The sequence below is a fragment of the Sceloporus undulatus genome, chromosome 1 (assembly GCF_019175285.1).
Source record: "Sceloporus undulatus isolate JIND9_A2432 ecotype Alabama chromosome 1, SceUnd_v1.1, whole genome shotgun sequence".
Taxonomy (NCBI): Eukaryota; Metazoa; Chordata; class Lepidosauria; order Squamata; family Phrynosomatidae; genus Sceloporus; species Sceloporus undulatus.
In genome coordinates, this window is record NC_056522.1 from 323,656,067 (window position 1) to 323,677,694 (window position 21,628).

The 21,628-nt window shown below is 41.5% G+C and overlaps 1 protein-coding gene across 3 annotated transcripts in view; it reads left to right on the top strand.

Moving 5' to 3' along the window:
- KATNBL1 (katanin regulatory subunit B1 like 1) overlaps positions 1-21,628 on the top strand; it is a 44,664-nt gene that overhangs the window by 8,175 nt on the left and 14,861 nt on the right. For all 3 annotated transcript variants that reach the window (XM_042440644.1, XM_042440638.1, XM_042440629.1), the window contains 2 exons: positions 14,515-14,642; positions 16,521-16,561. In XM_042440644.1, coding sequence (XP_042296578.1) covers positions 14,529-14,642; positions 16,521-16,561 — 155 coding nt within the window. In that variant the 5' untranslated portion in view covers positions 14,515-14,528. The remainder of the gene's footprint in view (positions 1-14,514; positions 14,643-16,520; positions 16,562-21,628) is intronic.

Here is a 21,628-nt window from a genome sequence, read left to right on the forward strand (position 1 = left end):
TTTGTTATCCATAGGGGATCTTGGAACCAAACCCCAGCGTATAACAAGGTCCGTTGTATACTCTGCCCTTCAGCCAAAAATGTTCCCAGATGAACTTGCAAATAACTAATTTGACAGTTCCCTGCTCAGAGACTAACAATATAAACCAGGCAGGACACACAAGGAAAAGGGAATGACAGTGGGACAGGAGGATTGTTTGTAAGATGCTGGCTGCTCTTCTAAAAGGTGAGGACATTGGTAGTTGAATTTAGAGAGGGGGGCTTTCACCAGCTGCTGTGGCCCAGGCACCATGGAGCTGTGCCTGTCTGTTTTTGTATCCTTTAGAGACCAGAGCAATAGAGATGACAGTTTCTTTTTAAAAAGTATAGATAGTTGCCTGACCTCACCTGTTTTCTTAAGAAGTGAGCTGCACCAATGGACTAAAGGTGGCTTATTTTAATATTGGTAGTGGTTTCAAGTCTCTCTGAGCTGTGAGATATTTGAGTAGTACAGCACTTACAGGGGATTTATTTATTTATTTATTTATAGAGTATTTATGCTGTTCAGCCAAAAGGCTCTCAGAGAGATTACAAATTAGACATTTCCCTGCCCTCAGGCTTAGAATCTAAATAGACAAGACACAAAAGGAAAAGGGAATGGCAGTGGAGAAGGGGAAAGGTCCAGCAGATTTCCTCTCCCTCTGAGGTCTGGACCAAGACAGATGAACTGGAGGGAGGGCCCTTCTTCTTATTCAGGCTAGGCCCAATGAAGCTGGGCTGCCCTTCATCTCTCTCTTCTTTGTGCAGGAAAACACAGACTATTTGGAATTATTTATAAATACATAAATAGAACATATGTGCAAGCACACAGTTTAGATACTCCAACTAATAGGCAAAATTCAGTGCTTCCGCATCAGATCTTTAGAAAAGTAACACACATCCTATTATGCTTACAGAGCATTATTATTATTATTATTATTATTATTATTATTATTATTAAGCTTCATTTATTTAGCACTGTAGATTTACACAGCGCTGTACATACAGTCTTTTTAATTAGACGCTTCCCTGCCCTCAGGCTTACAATCTAAAAGACAAGACACAAAAGGAGAAGGGAATGGTGGTGGGGAAGGAGGAAAGTCCAGCATTTCTTCTCTCCCTCTGAGGCCTGGACCAAGGCAGATGGACTGGAGGTAGGGCCCTGCTTCTTCATCTAGGCCAGGCCCGATGGAGCCCTGCCTTTTCACTCCCTCCAGGCCGGATGATGACAGCATAGGTTGTATCTCTTGTGTTTCCCAACCCATAGAACCATAGAATTGTAGAGATGGAAGAGACCGCAAGGGCCATCCAGTCCAACCCCCTGCTCTCTTTTTTTGGACATCCACAGACACTTTTCCCCTTCTGTGAGATAAACATAATCACAACAGTCTGAAAGAACCTATAACAATATGAAGAGATGTAAGTTACTAGCCGTGAAATTAGCTTTGGGTACAAGCAGGAGCCCAAAAGGATTAATATGTATTCACTGATGTATTTTGAATTAAATGAATGGATTAATGCAGCATTGAGTGCATACTGAAGATGTCATCCAGTTATTACCTCTGTCTTTGTTAAATTAATCATGCTTCAGTGTAACTCTTGGCAAGGGTAAGGGAAGGGGGATATGCGGAGTAAAGCAACCCCTCTACGTGAACCTACAGAAATGCTCCATGAGCAAGCACTGTGTCCACAATGGACTGGATTATATGCATTGTGTAAATTTTACAGTCAGATACTTTTGGGGGCTATTATTAAGGTAGCAACTACAAGTATCCATGTTAAATTAAATGCCAAGCTGTTGCAGTTCTGGACTTAACACATGTTACCTTTTGCTATATTTTTACTATCCAGACTGTTAACTCATGTCCAACCACCTTAAGGTGACTGAAATCTCAACTTTATTCTTTGAAAAATAATAACAAAAATGGGAGATTAAAAAAATGGTGAAATGACTGACAAGATAAGTGGAAAGAATGAGTGAAAAGGGAGATGAGAAGACAAGGATCTACAGACTTTAGAAAGAGAAAACTGAGAACCAAGCCAGAGAGAGGCACAATCAATCAGACACAACATGAGGAATCAGACACCATCAGCTGTGAACAGATCAGTAGACAAATAGTGACACAGTTATAATTACAACCTAGACGTATAGAACATATGTCAGAAATGCCCCATTGGCCAATAGATACCTCTACTAATAGTGCTGAACAACCTCATTAACTAATTCTACAGTATTCTACAGTGTTAACTAATTATTAAATAGTGAAGCCACATTGTCTTTGTTGTTGCCTTGCCACAGAACAGGAGCAGGACTATTTTGACAACAAGTCTAAAATCATTTATTGTCCCTTGCTTCAGTCTTGTGGACTGTCCAATCACTATTGAAAATAGTCTTGGTAATGAGTCTCATAGTTTCTGCATTGCTTTGAACCTGACTGTCTTTGAGCAAAACAGTTGCGCTTTTCTTCACGTTCAGAGTATTGGCTTGCCATGGGCACTGGCTTTGTAGAGTCACAAGATATTCATGTCTGCAGTGGTCTCAGATGGTTTTTGTAAGCTTCTGAATATTCCTCATTTTTGTTTATGTAGCACACTTGTGTTTAAACTGGTTCAGATGGAGCTAGTTTGGTTTTGCAAAGGGCAGAACTGATGTGTTGACTGCCTTCTGTCTCTGTGATCTTTAGGTGGGCCACAGCAACCGAAACTATCTCTGAGGTATCACAGGACATAGTGATTTCATTATATAGCGCAGTGATGTTGGAACATAGGTACTTTAGATTTGTACTTCCTAAAGAACTTGTAAGGAATTTGAACACATCTTTTGCTTATGCAGTATGTCTGTGGGCAATGGAGCATCCTTGTCTTCATTTTGACTGTCTGTTTCATCCCAGAATTGCTATACCAAGAATCTCAAGCAGTTGCTGTGGTTTTCATAGAATCATAGAGTTGGAAGAGATCGCAAGAGCCATCCAGTACAACCCCCTGCCATGCAGGATATCCAAGTCAAAGCATCCCCAAGAGATGGCCATCCAGCCTCCGTTTGAAGACCTCCAAGGAGGGGGACTCCACTACACTCCAAGGGAGTTTGTTCCACTGTCGAACAGCCCTTACTGTCAGGAAGTTCCTCCTAATGTTGAGGTGAAATCTCTTTTCCAGGAGCTTGCATCCATTGCTCCGGGTCCTAGTCTCTGGAGCAGCAGAAAACAAGATTGCACCCTCATCAGTATGACATCCCTTCAAATATTTAAACAGGGCTATCATATCACCTCTTAACCTTCTCTTCTCCACACTAAACATCACCTGCTCCCTAAGTCGTTCCTCATAGGGCATGGTTTCCAGACCTTTCACCATTTTAGTCGTCCTCATTTGGACACGCTCCAGTTTCTCAACATTCTTTTTTAATTGTGCTACCCAGAACTAGACACAGTATTCCAGGTGGGGCCTGACCAAGGCAGAATAGAGTGGCACTATTACTTCCCTTGATCTAGATACTATACAGTGGTACCCCGGGATACGAAAGCACCGCGTTACGAAATTTCCAGGATACGAAAAAATTCCATAGGAAAAAACTGTTCCGGGTTAGGTTTTTTTTTTTTTTTTTTTTTTTGGGCTTACGAAAAAAAATTTTGGTGCTTTTCGGCGCTTTTTCGCACGAAATCGCGGCTTCTAGCGCTAGCGGCTATGGCTTTTTCGGGTTGCGAAATCTTTCGGGTTACGAAGGGCGCCGCGGAACGAATTAATTTCGTAACCCGGGGTACCACTGTACTTTTATTGATGCAGCCTAAAATCGCATTGGCTTTGTTAGCTGCCACATCGCACTGTTGACTCATGTTCAGTTTGTGGTCTACTTGGGCTCCTAGATCCCTTTCACACGTAGTTTCATTCAGCCAGGTGTCCCCATCCTTAGGGTTGCCATAAGTCAGGACCTCCAAACCGGGACAAATGTAGGACAACATTTTCAAATGTAGGACACTTTTTAAAAATGGAGGGCACACAAAAAATTGATTTTTTTTTAAAATGTTAATATAAATGCATGTTTCTTAGGCATGATCAAAATGGAGGACATTTTGGCATTATTCCTAGACAGATGGAAGAAATATACTTCCCTTTCTGGCCAAACCACCCCCCTCCCCATTCCTTCATCATCACTATCATTTTTAAAACTAGGCAGACCTGTTAGCATTAAAAGCACCAAAAATACACAAAAAAGACACCTTGAGAGGAAAATAAACCTTTGGAAATGGGCACCCACCTCCTCCTCCTCCTCCTCCTCTTCTTCCTCTTGCTTCCTCCTCCTCCTCCCCGTCTTCCTCTTCCTCCTCCCCTTCTTGCTCTTACTTCTTCCTCCTTGGCGCAAAGGGCGCTTTTCCTGCCCAAAGCTTCACTCCTCCTCCTCCAAGGCTCTGAGGCTGGCCAATGGCCGGCTGGGGCTGGAAACATGTGTATAGGGCGCCACCATTTTTACGCCCCCAGTATGTACGAGGGGTGAGGCCTGATTGGACGCTGCATCCTCGGCCAACCCCTAGTACGTACTGGGGGCGGAGCAAAGGCCCGTCTAGAATGGCCTGTAGTTTGTTGTGGCATCAGAGCTCTCTGACAGAGAAGGCTCAATGTCTCAAAAACTGCAATTCCCACAATTCCACATCGTTGAGCCATGACAGTTAAAGTGGTGTCAACCTGGATTATTTCTGCAGTGTGGATGCAGCCTAAGAAGCAGTTTGGGCATAGTTTAAAATGTGAAGCCCCTCCATTTTTATCACCTCTGGTTGCAAAGGCATTTACACTAAGATCTAAATACTCAGTCTGTGATGATTTGCCCACTAGGACCTATCTATTTATTTAGAATATTTATACTCTGCTCTTTAGCTACAAAGGCTCTCAGAACATTTTACAAATTACTAATTTAACATTCAGTGCCCAGTCTTTCTAATTTTGGACTTTGTGACTCCAGGTTTATTATGGGGGCAGTTGCAATATTGGCAGATCTTGTGAATTCTTAACATGTCTCTTACCAAGTAAGAGTAGGATTTGATTTTGGCCTGTGGTTCAGTGTAGACTTCAAGTTTAGGTTTTACATCAGATGTAAGGATTTGATTTCTGGTAACTGGTTGCATTCTGTCAGGAGTATTATGATTTGTTGTCTGTAGGATCCATCATATAGTTACTTGGTCTCCTTCTTACTGTTGATAGTATCCCAGCACATTTTAAGAGTGTTATGGGGAGTCATGCCTACATAGGCCAAACAAGTTTTTAATTTAACCAGTGATATATTACTTTAGTAATCAATAATGACATGCATCTCCATTGCTCTTGTAAAATGCCATCTGGGAAACTCCTTCATTAAATATGTATTTTAGTAGAACCTCTTGGTCTTTCTTGCACACCTGAATATACTGGGTAGTGCATAGGTGTAGAAAAAAACACCACCTGAGTGGCAAAAGGCTTCAGAAGTTTAATAGAAGCTGCATAGATAGCACTGATGTGCTTTTCACTGCTTCAACGTCTCACATTCAGTAGCTGTCTTACAGCCTTTAGAAACATGATCAGTAAAGGAACGACATCTGAAATAGATTGCAAAGTCTTTGAATAAGGTTTTGTGTTTGACTAGTGTTTTCTCTTTAGAACTGTCGAAGTTGCCCCTTCTGTCACATTAAAGTTAGGCCTTCTTAGCTATGCTGTAGCCATGTTGGGAGCTTGGGTTTAAGGGGAGAGAGATAAGCAGCTGTGGGGAATTGTTGCATCTGAACCAAGGTCATGTATATTGCCTGGATTTTCTCAGGATGGAATGTGAATGGAGGGTGGTGAATTTGGAGTCCATATAGAAGTGAAATGTAGCTCAGATTTGGCAAAGGATTTGCTAGTGTGCTGATCTTTCCAATAAAGGAGTCCTCGTGGTGCAATGTTTAAAAGCTGGTACTGCAGCTACAACGTCATAAGTTTGATCCCAGGTAGGGTTCCACTCAGCCTTCCATGATTTCATAGGCCAGTAAAATGAGTACCCGGCTTGTCGAGGCCAATTGGCTTACACATTGTAAACCGCTTAGGGAGTGCTAGTTCACTGATAACCAGTATAGAAATGTACTTGCTGTTGCTATTACTATAAACTCTGTCTTGCTTCCTCCATTTGTTCATTGAGTTAGAAACCAGGCATTACAACTACATTTCTGTAGAGGATGAGTTTTATTGATTGAATTAGTTTTATTTACTAAATGGGACAGTTCTCCTCTGGGTCCTCTATCATCTTAGACTTAAGTGTAGAAGAAGTTAAATTTTTTTGGTGGGCTAACACAGATGTTGTAGATTTTCCACACCTGATAATTAGCTTTTGATTTTTGGCATGGATTGTACTGGCCACACTGACTGTTTCAAAGGTATATATAGATGAATTTTAACAATGTGAAAGGTGGAAAACACTGCTACTCTACATTACAACTGTCTTGTTGCATATAATGGGATTTGAGTATGTACGGAGTTCGGTATCCACAGGGGGTCCTGGAACCAAACACGAGTGGATACCAAGGGCTCACTGGAGTTGTGGTTAGAGATGTGGTGGCCCAGGAAAAAACCATAAGAAACTGTGGAGAGGTTCCAGTTTTTCCCCTGAAGCCTTTTTTCTGAAAAATATGGCAAAAATGGATCATGGAATATTTTCTTTTAGAATGATTAGATAAAGTGTTCACAAATAATTTCTAAAAACTGTTTTAAGAGGAGGACTTTTCTTTAAGACTATGCACAGTTAAGACTAACCCACATACACTGGCTTAGGGGTGCAGGACCCCTGTGAAAGTGGGAAAACTGCAGATAAAAAAATACCCTTTTTACCTGAGAGAACACCCCTCTAGGAGCTTCTAGGTTCTCCAGTACAAGTCTGTGGTCAACATCTGCCGGACGTTACCATAAAATTGTGCTGCAGGATGTGCAAATCCCTAGAGAAGTGTTCTCTCCAAGAATCTCTAGAACCTCCAGCACAACCATTGGTGGATGTTGACCTTAGGCCTGTTACAGACTGCCAAAATAAAGCTGCTTCGGGTCTCTTTGGAGGTATGCTATTTAAATGATGCATGGGTCCTGAGAGTCCGGAGGTCGCGCCAAAGCCACACTCCATTCCTAAGCACTGGAGTGCAGCTTTGGTGCAGCTTCCGGATTCTTAGGATGCATGCATAATTTAAACAGCATACCTCCAAAGAGACCCGAAGCAGCTTTATTTTGGCAGTCTGTAACAGGCCTTAGAGTCACGCTGGAAGACCTAGAGATTCCTAGAGGTAACATATTAATCAAATCTGTGAATAAGCAAATCTGCTAAAGTCAAAGCCGCAAACATGGAGGGCCAACTGTATCGGGTTTCCTTTTCTCAGTTCATTTTATAGAAATGGGTGCCTGCCTTATGTTTACTTGAAACGCTGGAGAACTAATGTTGATGTTTTGTGCTATGTTTAGGGTGGGAGAGTTGCCTGCTTGTCATACTGGCAAAACCAAAAAGGTTCCTACAGCTCAGCATGTTGTAGTAGGGGGGAAAATATATTATTATTATTATTATTATTATTATTATTATTATTATTTATATAGCGCTGTAGATTTACACAGCGCTGTACATACAAACAATAAAATTGATAAAAATGAAACTTGCCAATGGTGTACATTCTACAAAATACATAATAAACAATAGATAATAATACAAAATAGAATTAGATAAAAATAAGCAGGCAACAAATTTAAAAACATCAAATATCAAATCAAATATCAGATAACAATCGGATAAACAATCACGCAATGCCTGGGGACATTCTATGAAACTAGTTAAAGAAGTGATGACCCGTGTTCGCGGGAGAAGGGGGTTCCAGGAGTGAGGGACAGCAAGTGAGAAGGGATGAATCTAGGACGTGGCAATGAGACAGCAGACCTTGACTACCAGAAGGGAGGGTACAAGTGGGAATGTGAGGGGAAAGAAGTTCAGATAAATAAGGAGGAGCCAGCCTTTGCAGGGCTTTAAAAGTCAACAGGAGAAGCTTATACTGAATACGGAGAGGGAAGGGGAGCCAGTGAACGGATGATAATAGAGGAGAAACATGGTCAGAGAGGTGAGCAGATGTAGTATGTGTGCAGCTGAATGCTGGACAGAAATTAAAGGAAGGAGGTGAGAAAGAGGAAGCCCTGCCAGAAGGAGGTTACAATACTCTAGTCGTGAGACGACCAGAGCATGGACCAGAGTCTTGGGAGTAGCAGTTGTTGGCATGGTCCAGAATTTCAGTGTTTTCAAACAATATTCTATGCCCAGGATGGTTTTTAACATGTTCTGCTACTGCTGAAACACTGAAAGTCTGGACCATGCCAACAGCTACCATGTCAGGATGCACAGGGAAGCCATTGAAATCCACAAACACCTGGACAATTTCAACAGAAAATAGGAAACCCGTAAAGTAAACAAGGTTTGGCTACCCGTCCTGAAAAATAGCAAGAGGAAGACTCAACAAATGCAAATGAGAAATCTGCCAGGGTCAGGGGTTTCCCAGCAGACAATGAGCACTAATCAAGCAAACACTACGCCTCTTTTGCAGACCTTCCTACCCTGAGGCCTGCCATTAGCAACAGAACAGTACACATGCAAATCACTCCTGCCTTCCCAGGTCACACAATATATATACCCAAGTCCTTTCCAGGCAAGCATTCTCTGAAGATGCCAGCCACACATGCTGGCGAAACGTCAGGAATAAACTCTTCTAGAGCATGGCCACATAGCCCTAAAAACCCCATAAAAAACTATGGATGCCAACCATGAAAGCCTTCGACTTCAAATTGGTATAGTGGTTTGAGTGTTGAACTAGGCTTCTGGAGGCAAGCATTTGATTCGCAGTTTGGTTAACCTTGGGCAAGTCACACACTCTGAGCCTCAAACGCAAACTCTCTGAATAGATTTTGCCAAGAAACCCCCATGATAGGTTCACCTTAGGGTCACTGGAAGTCAGAAATGAATTGAAGGCACACAACAACAAAGAAACAACAAAATAACCAAGTGTATAAGGGGGGGGTTGCTATTGAATTTTTCAAACTCCCCCCCAAAATCTGGTTTTTCCCCAAAGACCTTCCCAGAAAAAAAGGCATTGGGTTCAAAATTTCTGGAACTTTTACATCTCTAGTTTCGATGTATGCATAGGTGTGTCTACAGCACAATTATTTGCATTCGTAGTAAAAAATGCTTTAGACTTGTCTGAATTGGATGCCTGCCTGGTGCTGTAGTCTGCACTGGGTGGAGCTGACCGGCTCAGTTTTACTGAGCTGGTTCTCCCCACCATCCTCTCCTGCAGCTGCTTCAGGAATTTTGGCTTGGGCCTCAGCTGCCACCGCCTCTCTCTCCAAAACCAGGGCTTTCACACTAGCTCCCAGTTCAACCTTCCTGCATGTTGCAGCAGCAGCCACTGTTGTGACAGGTTTTGCTTTACTAGTTGCTTCCTTAGTGGGCCATGAGTGAGAGATGCCTGTGCAGTCTCTACTTCAGTCTTTGCTTTGACAGGAGCTCAGCAATTCAGGTCAGGATAGCATGGACAGAACACATTCACTTTAAGTGGCTAGGGAAATGAGAATACTGTGAGCTTGTCTCTTGCAAGTGGCTTTTTCTGCTTTATTCTTCTACAGTAACTACCCCCCCCCCATTGTGTTTGATAGTCTTCTGAATGGCACATTCTTTCAAACTTGAATTTATATTGAGTTTTGTTAGGAGAGACATTTCTCAGGCAGTGGTATATGACTGGACCTTATTACCATGTGCCTTTAAGTCATTTCCAACTTATGACGAACCTGTCGTGGGGTTTTCTTGGCAAGATTTGTTCAGAGGGGATTGCCTTTGCCGTCCTCTGAGGCTGAGAGAGTATGATTTCCATGGCGTTGCGAGGATTGAAACCCTGGCATCCAAGATCATAGTCCAGTGCTCAGAACACTACACAACATTGGCTTAACTGGGCCATAATCTTAAATCTCATGTTCCTGTCTAAAGCATTGTGACATCATATGTGTCTTGTTCTAACTTGATCCAGGCCCTTTTTGCATTCTTCTAATCTTGCCAAGATCTTTCTCAGCTTCATACACTTCCTGGGCCTTCTGAGTCAGTTTACTTGTCCTTTGGGGCCTGCATCCTTCTGAGGTTTGAATTGTCATCTCAGCTCCATCTGGTCTTGAGCCTTGCTATAATACTGGTGGAGCAACAAAAGTAGAGTTTGCACTCTGGTTCTGGCCCTGACATTGTTTGAGAGGCTTGGTTGAAAAGCTTTGGCACTGGCTATAGGAGTTGCGTCTGCCCAGACAGCAAACTCACATACAACCACTCTCCGTTTCATTCAATGTTGCTTCATTCTTTAAGTAAATAATAATAACTAAAAAGGGAGATAAAAGAATGATGATGCCTAGTAGGATGAGTGGAAGGATGAGGCGAAAAAAGAGACCAGAGAAGACTGCAGGAAGCTAAAGAGGAAGAAAAACAACTAATCAAACACAACATCAGGAATCAGACTTGATTAGTTGCTAATAGGTCTGTATGCAAACAGCAATACAGCTATAGTTATGATCAAGGCTGGGGAGTAGTGGTGATTCTGGGGTTACTCCTTGTCCTACTCCGGAGTAAGATATTTTTTCTTAATGTTACTCCTACTCTTGTAAAAACATCTTACTCTTTTACTCCTTACTCCTACTCCCCAGCTCTGGTGAAAAGCCCTCGCTTTGCAAGGCTGGCGTGGGTGTGGGTGTATAAGTGTCTCTCTTTGCCTCCCAGTCCCTTCCCCAGTACAGTATAATAAAATTAGTTTTTGGTGTTTGCATGCACAATATAATAACAGGAATAAGAAGTAACAAATTTATAGTTTTTTGTGGGTTTTTTTGGGCTATGTGGCCATGCTCTAGAAGAGTTTATTCCTGATGTTTCACCAGTATCTTTGGCTGGCATCTTGAATATGCCAGCCACAGATTCTGGCGAAACGTCAGGAATAAACTCTTCTAGAGCATGGCCACATAGCTAAAAAAACACCCACAAAAAAACTATGGATGCTGGTCATGAAAGCCTTCGATTTAACAGTAACAAATTTATTTTGTTACTCCTTATTCCTACTCCTGTAAAAACCTCTTAATCCTTTACTCCTTATTCCTGCTCCCCAGCCCTGATTATGATCTAGAAGTCATAACTATAACTGTATCGCTGTTTGTGTACAGACCTATTAGCACCTAATCAAGCCTGATTCCTTATGTTGTGTTTGGTTAGTTGTTCTTTTTCCCCTTAGTTTCCTACAGTCTTAGATACTTTTTGTCCTAAAGGAATGGAACATATACCATCAAATATATCTTAAGTTTTTTTTTCAAAAGCAGACCTCTCTCACTCTTCATGATCCTCTGAAATATTAAATTAAATTGTCTCCCCCCCCCCCAAGGCCAAAGCCTGGTAGAACTTGAAAAGTATGTTTATAAGGAGTTTTGAGGATAAGTTTGAAATATGATGGATAATAAAAACACTGTGAATTTCATAATGTCTTCAAGGCATAGGGAAGATAGACAATAAATTAGCCAACCGGTGTCTATGAAGATGTAATTGTCATTATTAGCTATATGACAGAATGAGAGATTAAATATTGTAGTGAGAAAATTAAATGTACAGTATGTGTTCCCTTCTATGTCTTAATCAAACTGATTTCTTCCCTTAACTGTACAGTAGTATGTTAGCATTCCCTTAATCTTTCAGAGATCTCTTCCACAGTAGACCAATATTATGAGATGGTAAAGACACCTGAGGCCCAATCCAGCTATAATTAGTAAATAATTGTAGCTTGGAAGCCTATGTAAAATTATTAAGGGTAAAACCCTTTGACTAAAGTTTGCCAAGAAAACTTTGTGATAGGTTCACATTAGGGTTACAAAAACCCATTGGCAAGCCAGCATGGGTAGTGGTTTGAGTGTTGGACTGGGAGACCAGGGTTCAAATCCCTGCTCAGCCATGGAAACACACTTGATGGCCTTAGGTAAGTTACACTCTCCCAGCCTCAAAGGCAGGTAAAGGCAAACTCCTTCTGAACAAATTCTGCCAAGAAAACCACATTTACTCATCATAAATCAAAAAATGATTTGAAGGCACACAACAACATCAAAACCCATTGAATTGAGTGGGATTAGGATTAGACTGCATTTCCCACTAAAATCAGAAGGGGTCTGAGCTGGTAGAATGGACTGCAGCACAATCTTTAAGGTTTATTATTAAACTTTAAGGTTTATTATTATTTGCAGGAAATATTTTTGTTTTTATTTTCTGAGCAGTCAGAATACAAGGAGAAATGCTTCTATTTTTTAATGTCACGCAGCAAGCTCTACTGAAATTCTGTTATTTCACTGCTACATACTAGGTGTATATAGAAAATATAAAATTTTGAAAAATTTTGAAATCATGGAAAACTACATCAGTACCTATTATGATAGCATTCATGTAAGCAGCTGTGTTAGTCTCTTGCAGCATAAAAAGATGGAAAGAAGGAGGAGGGAAAAAGAAATGTAGTAGCACTTTTAATACCTACTGGTTTTAATTTTCGCATGAGCTTTCTTGAATATAGACTCACTTCTTTGGATGAAGTACCAAATAGACTGCATCTGAAGAAGTAGGTTCCACAAAAGTTCATGCTTCCACCAGAAATAATCCAGTTTGGCACCACTTTAACTGCCATGGCTCAGTGCTATGGAATTCTGGGAATGGTAGTTTATTGTGCTACCAAAGACAGAAAACTAAACATCTCACAAAATTACAAATCCCAGAATTCCATAGCATTGCACCATGGCAATTAAAGTAGTGTCAGACTGGATTATTTCTCCAGTGTGAGCAGCCTCCACATTTCTTTTTTTTTCCTCTTCCCCTTCCTTCCTCCTTTTTATTAGTACGTTTTACAGATTAAAAGTCAATTTGTTATTTTAGGAAAGTAAAATATATTATGTTTAATTTGATTTGGGATAATATACTGTTTGGAATATTAAAAGTGCAAATTGTTTAGACAACAACTAAAAATAGAATTGACTTTTTATTATATTTTTAATTACAAATGGATCTATAAGATCATGATTTTGTAGAGGAGTTAAAAAACATTAAGAAGAGAAGGAAATATCAGCATTAGCAAAGCAAACTATTATTTTCTACAGCTCCATAGTATCAAGGAGACATGAAGAATACATTCCCATAAAAAGGAATAAGAGAAGGAAACTATGATCTTATACATAGTGTTACATAAACCTATTATACAGCTTTTAGAAATAATTTGGGGGGATTAAAATATGAACATTTTGCCTTTAAAATATTTATTGTTGTAAAATAAAATTTTGATTTATTCATTTCCCCCAATTTTTCTGGCTTTGGAAAAGTTGCTTTGGAGAAAAATGGGAAAACCTGTTTCCCCACTCTCAGGCCTTCACATCCTCATTATCACTAGATAAAATTCAATTGAGGCCTTGAACAAAAAAAAAAATACTAATGAAGTGAAAATATGTAGATTTACTAGGAAATTGAAAGCATATTTTGCTGCTGATACTGAAATACTTGTTTTCAGCTGTTTATTTTATAAAAGCAAGTGGAGTATGTCTGTTTAAAATATTAGTTTTGTTTGTAAGCTACCTTAAGCTGGATCAAACAACGTGTCCAAGTTGGTCCATCAACATGGAGAGACGCAAGAATGTACCTTTCCCATTTCTGATATCAGCATGGAGCCATAACATTTATACATGGCCTTTGTACATGAATTCCAAGCTGCGTATACCAAGTTGGTGAATTGAGCTAACTCAGTACAGTAAATTCTCAGCAATCAACTGTGCAGTTTTTATACAATATTAGACTTAATGATGGCCACATTTGTATGGAAAACTGCATGGAAAACTGGTTAGAGCCAGCATGGTGTAGTATTTGAGCATTGGACTATGACTTAGGAGATCAGGGTTTGAAACTCTGCTCAGCCATGGAAACCCACCGGGTGACCTTCAGCATGTCACACACACTCAGCCCCTTGTGATAGGTTCATTTAGGGTCACTGTAAGTCAGAAACAGCTTGAAGGCACACAACAACAATGGAATACTGGTATGCCAGAAGCAAGCAATAAAATTCTTGTTTCTCTCCATAACTGGAAGCGAGATTGAAGAAAAGTATTGTCTAATCCAGTTTTTGAAAAGCCCTTTATTGGGTGGAAAAGTGGACTATGATTTTCCCCCCCAAACAATAGAATTTTATTCAATCGTAAATCAAAACAATAGAAATTTCAGAAAGATATATTAGACTCATTTACCTGTGGCAAAAATCTGTTTTGTGGGTATTAAAGGGGAATTATAAAATTCTTACACTGACAAAGTTTTGAAGATTGTCATATGAAATGTGTGCTCTATAGAGAGCATGCAAATTACTAATAATTGTTTTTGTTAAATAAGTACATTACAGGTATATATGCTGTACAGTTAACAGATAAAAATGTAAATTAACTTTTCCTTTATTTTGTAAACCAGGGATTTCAGAGATTATGGCATCTGAAGCCCAAAATGTTAGAAAAAGGAGCCTATTGTATGTCGAGGGTCGTCCTATTGATCTCCCTAGAAAAAGAAGCTCTTGTTCCATTAATGAGAACATGAAGGAGGTAAGCTTTTTTCCATTGCTTTCAGGTGATTAGAGCTCTTCCAACTCTATGATTTTAGTATGATATTGGTGAAAAGTTTATATACCGGTATCTAGTTCCCTTGTTCAGCTAGAATGAGACAGCTATAAAGGGTTTTCTGTCCTCAATATTAAAGTCACCGTGAGCTTTAAATGTCCTCTATTTCATTCATTCACTTACAGATTTTGTGAAACACATTAGTATCTCCAAAATAGTGTGCTCACAATTGTAGCTTTATAAACGCCTAAAATTGTAAGCTCCAGCTAAAGTAGATCCATTGAAACAATTGTGGATGGCAAATCAACAGTTATATAAGTGCCATTGATTTTATGGGTCTAAAAGCCGAAGCAGAAAGCAATAATAATGATGCTAGGAAAGGTAGAGGGTAGTAGAAAGAGAGGAAGGCTGCACATCAAATGTCTAGACTCAATTAGGCAGGTCACATACCTGAATCAACAAGACCTAAGCAGAGCAGTGGAGGATAGGAAGTCTCATGAACTGAGGTTGACTCAAGGCCAGCTAACAACAACAACAAGGGCAACCTGAGGTGGAATTAACAATTTAATTTAGAACCAAATCATCTGGATTTCTGTTAATCTACAAATGTTGAAAAGAAGGGCCCTCCTTTAGGTTAGTTGAGATTGGAAATCTTAATTTTTTTTAAAATAGAGCTTAAGGCTTCAGGGATGTTTATGCAAGAAGAATCCCATCTAGATCCTTAAAGTCTGGATGAGTGATGGGGCAGAGAACCTAGTAGCACACACAACAATCTAGGGCAGCTGTAAACATTCTGTGGGGTTGTATTTTGCCTATCTGTTACCCAAATGTTTGGCAATAGAAATGGTATTGAGAAATAAGAAATCAGCTCTCCTCGGCCCCATACTGTTCACTACCCATAATGACTATAAAGGTAAATAAATGTATTCTTAATTTGATGTCAACATAGACATCAATTGAAATGTTAGTTGTATTGATTGCTAGCCTTCCATTTTAAAAATACTAGGTCACTTATTTGTTTTATGAGTCTAGATGGTGTCAGAGTTTCAAATGTTAAACATTTCAGTTGGTGAGCCCCCTAGTATCTAATGTCACAGTAAATAATGTCTTCCTCACTATACTGAAGAAATCAACTACATGATTTGTTATCTCTAAGTAACTTGCATACAGTTGTCTAAGACATTGTGAAAATCAAATTTAGTCTTCATTCCTTTTATTAGTTAATAGGAAGGGGTGGCACTGTAGTACAAGTTGTAGTTTTAACATACCTCTGATGTCATAATCTCACCTCTTGACATTGATGTCACAATATCTTGTACTTCACCTAGATGGTCAAAGCAGTCATTAGTGGTTTTGCTCTTTTATAGTAAATTGATTTTGCCAGGTATATGCAGTAAATGAAACAAGGTGAAAATATATAAATAATACATTAAGGCAGGGATAGGCAACCTGCGGCCCACGGGCCGGATGCGGCCCGGCAAGGCCTTGGGACCGTTCCCAGCCCAGTCCTGCCGCCGATTGCCGCCGGGGCCTTTGGGGGGCAATTGTCTATAGAAGCCTCAGAAACATGCATTTATATTAACATTTTTTAAAAAATCAGCAAATTTTTTCGCGTGTCCTTCATTTTTTTTTAAAAAAAAAAAGTGTCTTCCATTTGAAAATTTTGTCCTACATTTGTCCTGGTTTATTTATATCTTTGATTTTTTAAAAATTTTTAAATTTTTAATTTTTTGGCTTCGGTCCCCCAGTTGTCTGAGGGACAGCAACCCGGCCCCCGGCTCAAAAAGGTTGCCTACCCCTGCATTAAGGAGTTGATCATATTTTTTTTTCATTCCTGATAACATTTGTGCTGTTTATTTCTAGGGTAAGAAATCTACAAAACATTTGGCTTCTTGCTCAAGCAGGTAAGAGTTCCTCTTGCTAATTATTTTAAAGTAGACTTACAGTTGTGACTATAGAAAGAGAGATCCTCTTTCTGACTTAATTGATTGGAAAAGATTATTGAAAACATCTCTCAGTGTATTTTCTTAGTCTAATAAACTAAACTGGTAGGCTAGCAAATAAGTCTTAATGTTATACCTCATTTAAAAATGCAGATTTTTTCTTGAGTATTACTTCTTTAACAGTAAATTTAATACCAGAGGCATATCTAACATGGAAAAGATAGAGTTAGGCTCCTGCACACACAAAAAAGAGCAATTCAACATGTTTCAGTGAACGTTTTAATTCAGAACTTTGCATGTATGAAATGAAATAACCAGGCCAGGTAAGTTTTGTATAAGTAAACAAAAAAACATTCTACAGACCACTTGAGAGTGTCATCCAAAATGAATATAGGAATGACTGGGGGTTTTCCCAATAGTCAAAAGCAGAACATCCTGAGATATTCTGGTATTGCTTAAGTGCTGTTGGAGTACCACAATCAGGATGTTTCATTACCTTTCATGTTCAAATGGACATATCGGAGGCAAAAACCAATGCTGCTTTCACCAGTCTCCACTTTTCTTGTGATTGCCATTTTTGTGGCCAAACGTATAGATCTACGCTTTTTAATGTGCTGGGATAGCTAGCAAGGCAGGTTTTCTGCTTTCTGTTTTGCTGTTCACACACACTCAGTAAAGGAGTCTGGTGGCAGCTGCTGCATTTCTTGTGTGTTGTAGGCAGGCATATACAGCTACAATAGGATCAGCTAAAGGAGAATCTTTCTCTTCTTTGTGGTATCTGTGCCATACACAAATGGGGTTTGTTCTGCATAGCTAATCCCTACAGAATGTTCTAGAGCTTGGTGGGAATGCTCCCCTCGCTTACTGCAGATGTCATAGCCCACCAAGCTACCATCCCCTCAGTTTATTTCTGTCCACCAGCAGAACAAGTTTTCTTTGAGTGTTTTCTTGCTAAGTAGTTTCCTTATTCTTCTTTCCTTTTCTTTCTTTGGATCATTTTTGCCTTCATTATATTTTCATCTACTGCTTGGGGGGGACGGGGACCCTTACCTCAGAACTCTGTTATCCTCCCCCCAATTTGTCATACTATCCCTTTATTTCTACGGCCTCAATCTCTCTTTTCAAACACTATTCTTCCTGTGGCCAGAAGGTTTTTTCTTTTTAATGCTCATTCGTAGTTCCTCTTATGTCTGGGGGAAGGGCATATTGTTAAATGCTGCTCCATCTGTGAAGGATTTACTTTTCAGGTCATTACTTCTCAGGCCATTAGAAATAGGGCTTAGCCTCTGAAAATCCCCTGTTGGGAACAGACCTTGTAAGTTGGACAAAGTGGCATCCAACCAACCACTTTCCTTGACTATCATTCCCATCTCCAAACTGAAGAAGTCTAAATTCACCCCAGTATTGACAGCTTCTTCGATATCTACCTCCTACCTCCTCAGTTCCAATGATGGAAACAACATTGGTATCAAGAGCTACATCACCTGAGTTCCTACCATCCATACAGACTCAGATACTGACTGATGAATTTGGCAAGAAACGTGGCAGATCTAGTGTGGCCTATCCAGGGAGACATTTCATTGCCCAAGACAACTCAGAAGTACCAGTGGTGAAGGAGATGAAGAAAAGAAATTAAGTCCTCCAGTACATAAGTCATACCAGTGATTTCACAGGATGTCTTGGTACTCTTGACACGGACAACTCCTACCTCCCAGGTAGCTATGTCTCCCCTTTCAGATCTAATTACCACTGAGACTACCCCCACCAGATGCTCAGTTGGACACTGGTTTGGATCAGCACATTCCAACAAGCAGCACTGTCACTCATCTATCTCCATGACCAAGATGACTGCTGCCCTCACCTTGACAAGAGAGATCGCCATTTGTACAGGAACATTCTTATTCATCTTCTAATTGAGGTTATTCGTACACAAGCAATTCTCCATATACTTTAGTGTTGTATCTTGATTGGTATCATCATGATGATCTCTGCAGGGAACACCCCACTTCTTACTGTTCATATTCATCATCCTATCAGTACCAATACCATCGCAGGTAATCTACACCCTACCACCCTTCCTTGTGTTGTTACCAAAGTCCTTTTAGATCACCAGGTGGCAGACAGATGTACAATTCCTCTTGATAGAGGTCACCTTCTTTGGTTTGGTACTGAAAACAAGCACCACCATCGTCTTTCCTACATCTGTTTTACCTTCTCATCAGCCTTCATCTCCTCCCACACTGTCTAGCAAAACATCACCACAGTCTGTGGTTCTTACAATCATCTGTATGGGCTACGCTAATTTCTCAAGTATTCCACCCATTGGTGTATTCCATCATACGTGTCCATCCAGAGCCTTCTTGGAAGAGATCATGGCCTTGGTTCAAAAATGTACAGTGGAGAAAATACCCATGCATTGGAGATGAAATGGCTCTTTCCCAATGGTCCTGTCCCAAAAGGGACAGGGGTCTGTGGCCAATGTTGGACCTATGGGGAGGGGGGAGTCAATCGTTACATCAAGCCCCAGAGGTTCAGGCTGGACACATTGCATTCCATTTTGCCTTTCCTACACCTGGATGATGAGTTCAAAGCAACAGACCTCAAAGATGTCTACAGTGGAGCCTTGCCTTAAGTGGGGATCCATTTCGGACCCCCCTGCGTAAGGCAAATACCACGTAAGCACAAGTCCCATTCAGTAAAATGGGGCTCGCTGTGGTGTGGTGTGTGCGCACCACGGGCACGCACGCCATTCGATTAATAGCAGTGCGGCGTATGGAGTGGGCGCACTGTACTTTGACATTGGGATTCAGTCCCAACATTGCAAATTCATTCCTGATAACTTCCAAATGAAGACATCTCCCAGAGATCTACAACTTTTCCTGCCCTGGCAGTGATTGTTGCTTACTAGCCACTATCATCCACCTTGTGTTCCAATTGTGTGGGCAAATTCTTTGACACCTTCAGCTCCCTTTTGGTTGTTGTCTTTGGTCCTTGTACAATTTATCCAACAGCCTTTTGAACCTATGGGTTCTTTGGATGAGCCTTTAGTAAGTGGCCTTTTTGGTAGCCATTACTTTGGCAAGAAGAGCATCTGGGCTTACTGCCCGACGCAACAAACCATTTCTGATATTTCACAGTGACAAGGTGATGTTAAGACTGGACATCTCTTTTTTGTAACTGAAGGTTGTGTCTCATTTTCACCCTTTTTTCACCTTATTTGTTACAGTGGTGCTTGGAAAGGACAACACATCACAGAGATTTGTTAAGTGAATTGTTCAGACTATTCACTTAGCCTATGAAATGGCCAAGTGATTGGTTCCTAAAACTAAAAAAAATAAAAATTTTATTTGTATCCCGCTTTTCTGTAATAAAACAACCAAAGCAGCTAACAAAACATCCACACACAATATTGCATCAAATTATAACATCCCCCTTAAAAAAGAATTAAACATATTACAGTTAAAAATTAAAGTTTAAAATATCTAATTAATAATAAATGAAACATAGGCAGAGCCATAGTATAATGCTTGGTGTGAGAGGGTAATCATTCTGTGGCCGAGCAGTTTTATTCAGGAAAGGCCTGATTTTACTAGGCTCATTTTACTAGGGCAATGTCTTCCTCAGCTGCTGTCCTACAAAACATTTCCTTACCTGACTTCTTCAGAGCTGTTACTTGTCCCAACTTTCCATGTTCATCCAATATTATAACCTGGGCTGCAGATCGAGAGCAGATGCCAGTTTTGTATGTGCTGTACTTTCTTCTGTACTACAGCCTCTTATAGGCTTCATAGTCACCCATTTGTATGAGGCACACAGACAGTGAAGAACAGGTAGCTGTCATCTATACCCTCATACAAACCTGAAATATCTCCCCTTCTTCTTCGTGGTCTCTGCGAATCATACAAATGGGTTTCACTGCGCCTGCGCAGTGCTGCTCGGAACCTACTGGAATCACTGGGCAGAGTTTACTCTGCAACATATTGAAACTTTTTGGCGGTAACTCCGCCCACCCGTTATAAGGCCCCTGCCTTCCCGCTCTTTCCCCAGTTCCTTTTTTCCGCCACGCTAGCTGCTTCAGAGGAACTTTCGCTTGCTTTGCTTGCTTGGAATCACTTTTGTTTCTTGACCATTCTTGTCTCCCGCCCCTGGTAACTTCGGACCTTCGGACTGTGACCTTGTTTTTGGACTCTCCCATCGGCTTTGGCGACTTCGGAAATGCCTGCGGCTTTCAAGAAGTGCGACATTTCCAAGGGCAAGGTGCCCGTCCAGGATCCGCATTCCTCCTGCTTGCTGTGCCTTGGCTCGAACCACGACCCCAAGGCCTGCCCGCTCTGCAGATCCCTCTCCTCTCAGGCTCGCAAGAACCGTGAGTCCCGGCTCGCTTCAGCGATCGCCCTGAATAAAGTGCAGGAGGGAGGTTCGCGGTCCTCTTCTGTCCCGCCTTTGGCGCCCCCCGCTTCATCTTCTCGGGCAAGTGTCTCCAGCGTGGGATCGGGGAGAGTCGCCGTCCCCAGCGTGGTGTGTGTCCCGGCCGGGTCCCCTTCCACCACCTCCGATGTGGCCTGTGGCTCCAAACCGCCCAGTGCCACCGACGATGTGGCCCGTGGCTCCAAACCGCCCAGTGCCACCGACGATGTGGCCCATGGCTCCAAAACGCCCAGTGCCACCGACGATGTGGCCCGTGGCTCCAAACCGCCCAATGCCACCGACGATGTGGCCCGTGGCTCCAAAGCGCCCAGTGCCACCGACGATGTGGCCCGTGGCTCCAAACCGCCCAGTGCCACCGACGATGTGGCCCGTGGCTCCAAACCGCCCAGTGCCACCGACGCTGACGATGTGGCCCGGGGCTCCAAACCGCCCAGTGCCACCGACGATGTGGCCCGTGGCTCCAAGCCGCCCAGTGCCACCGACGATGTGGCCCGTGGCTCCAAGCCGCCCAGTGCCACCGACGATGTGGCCCGTGGCTCCAAACCGCCCAGTGCCACCGACGATGTGGCCCGTGGCTCCAAACCGCCCAGTGCCACCGAC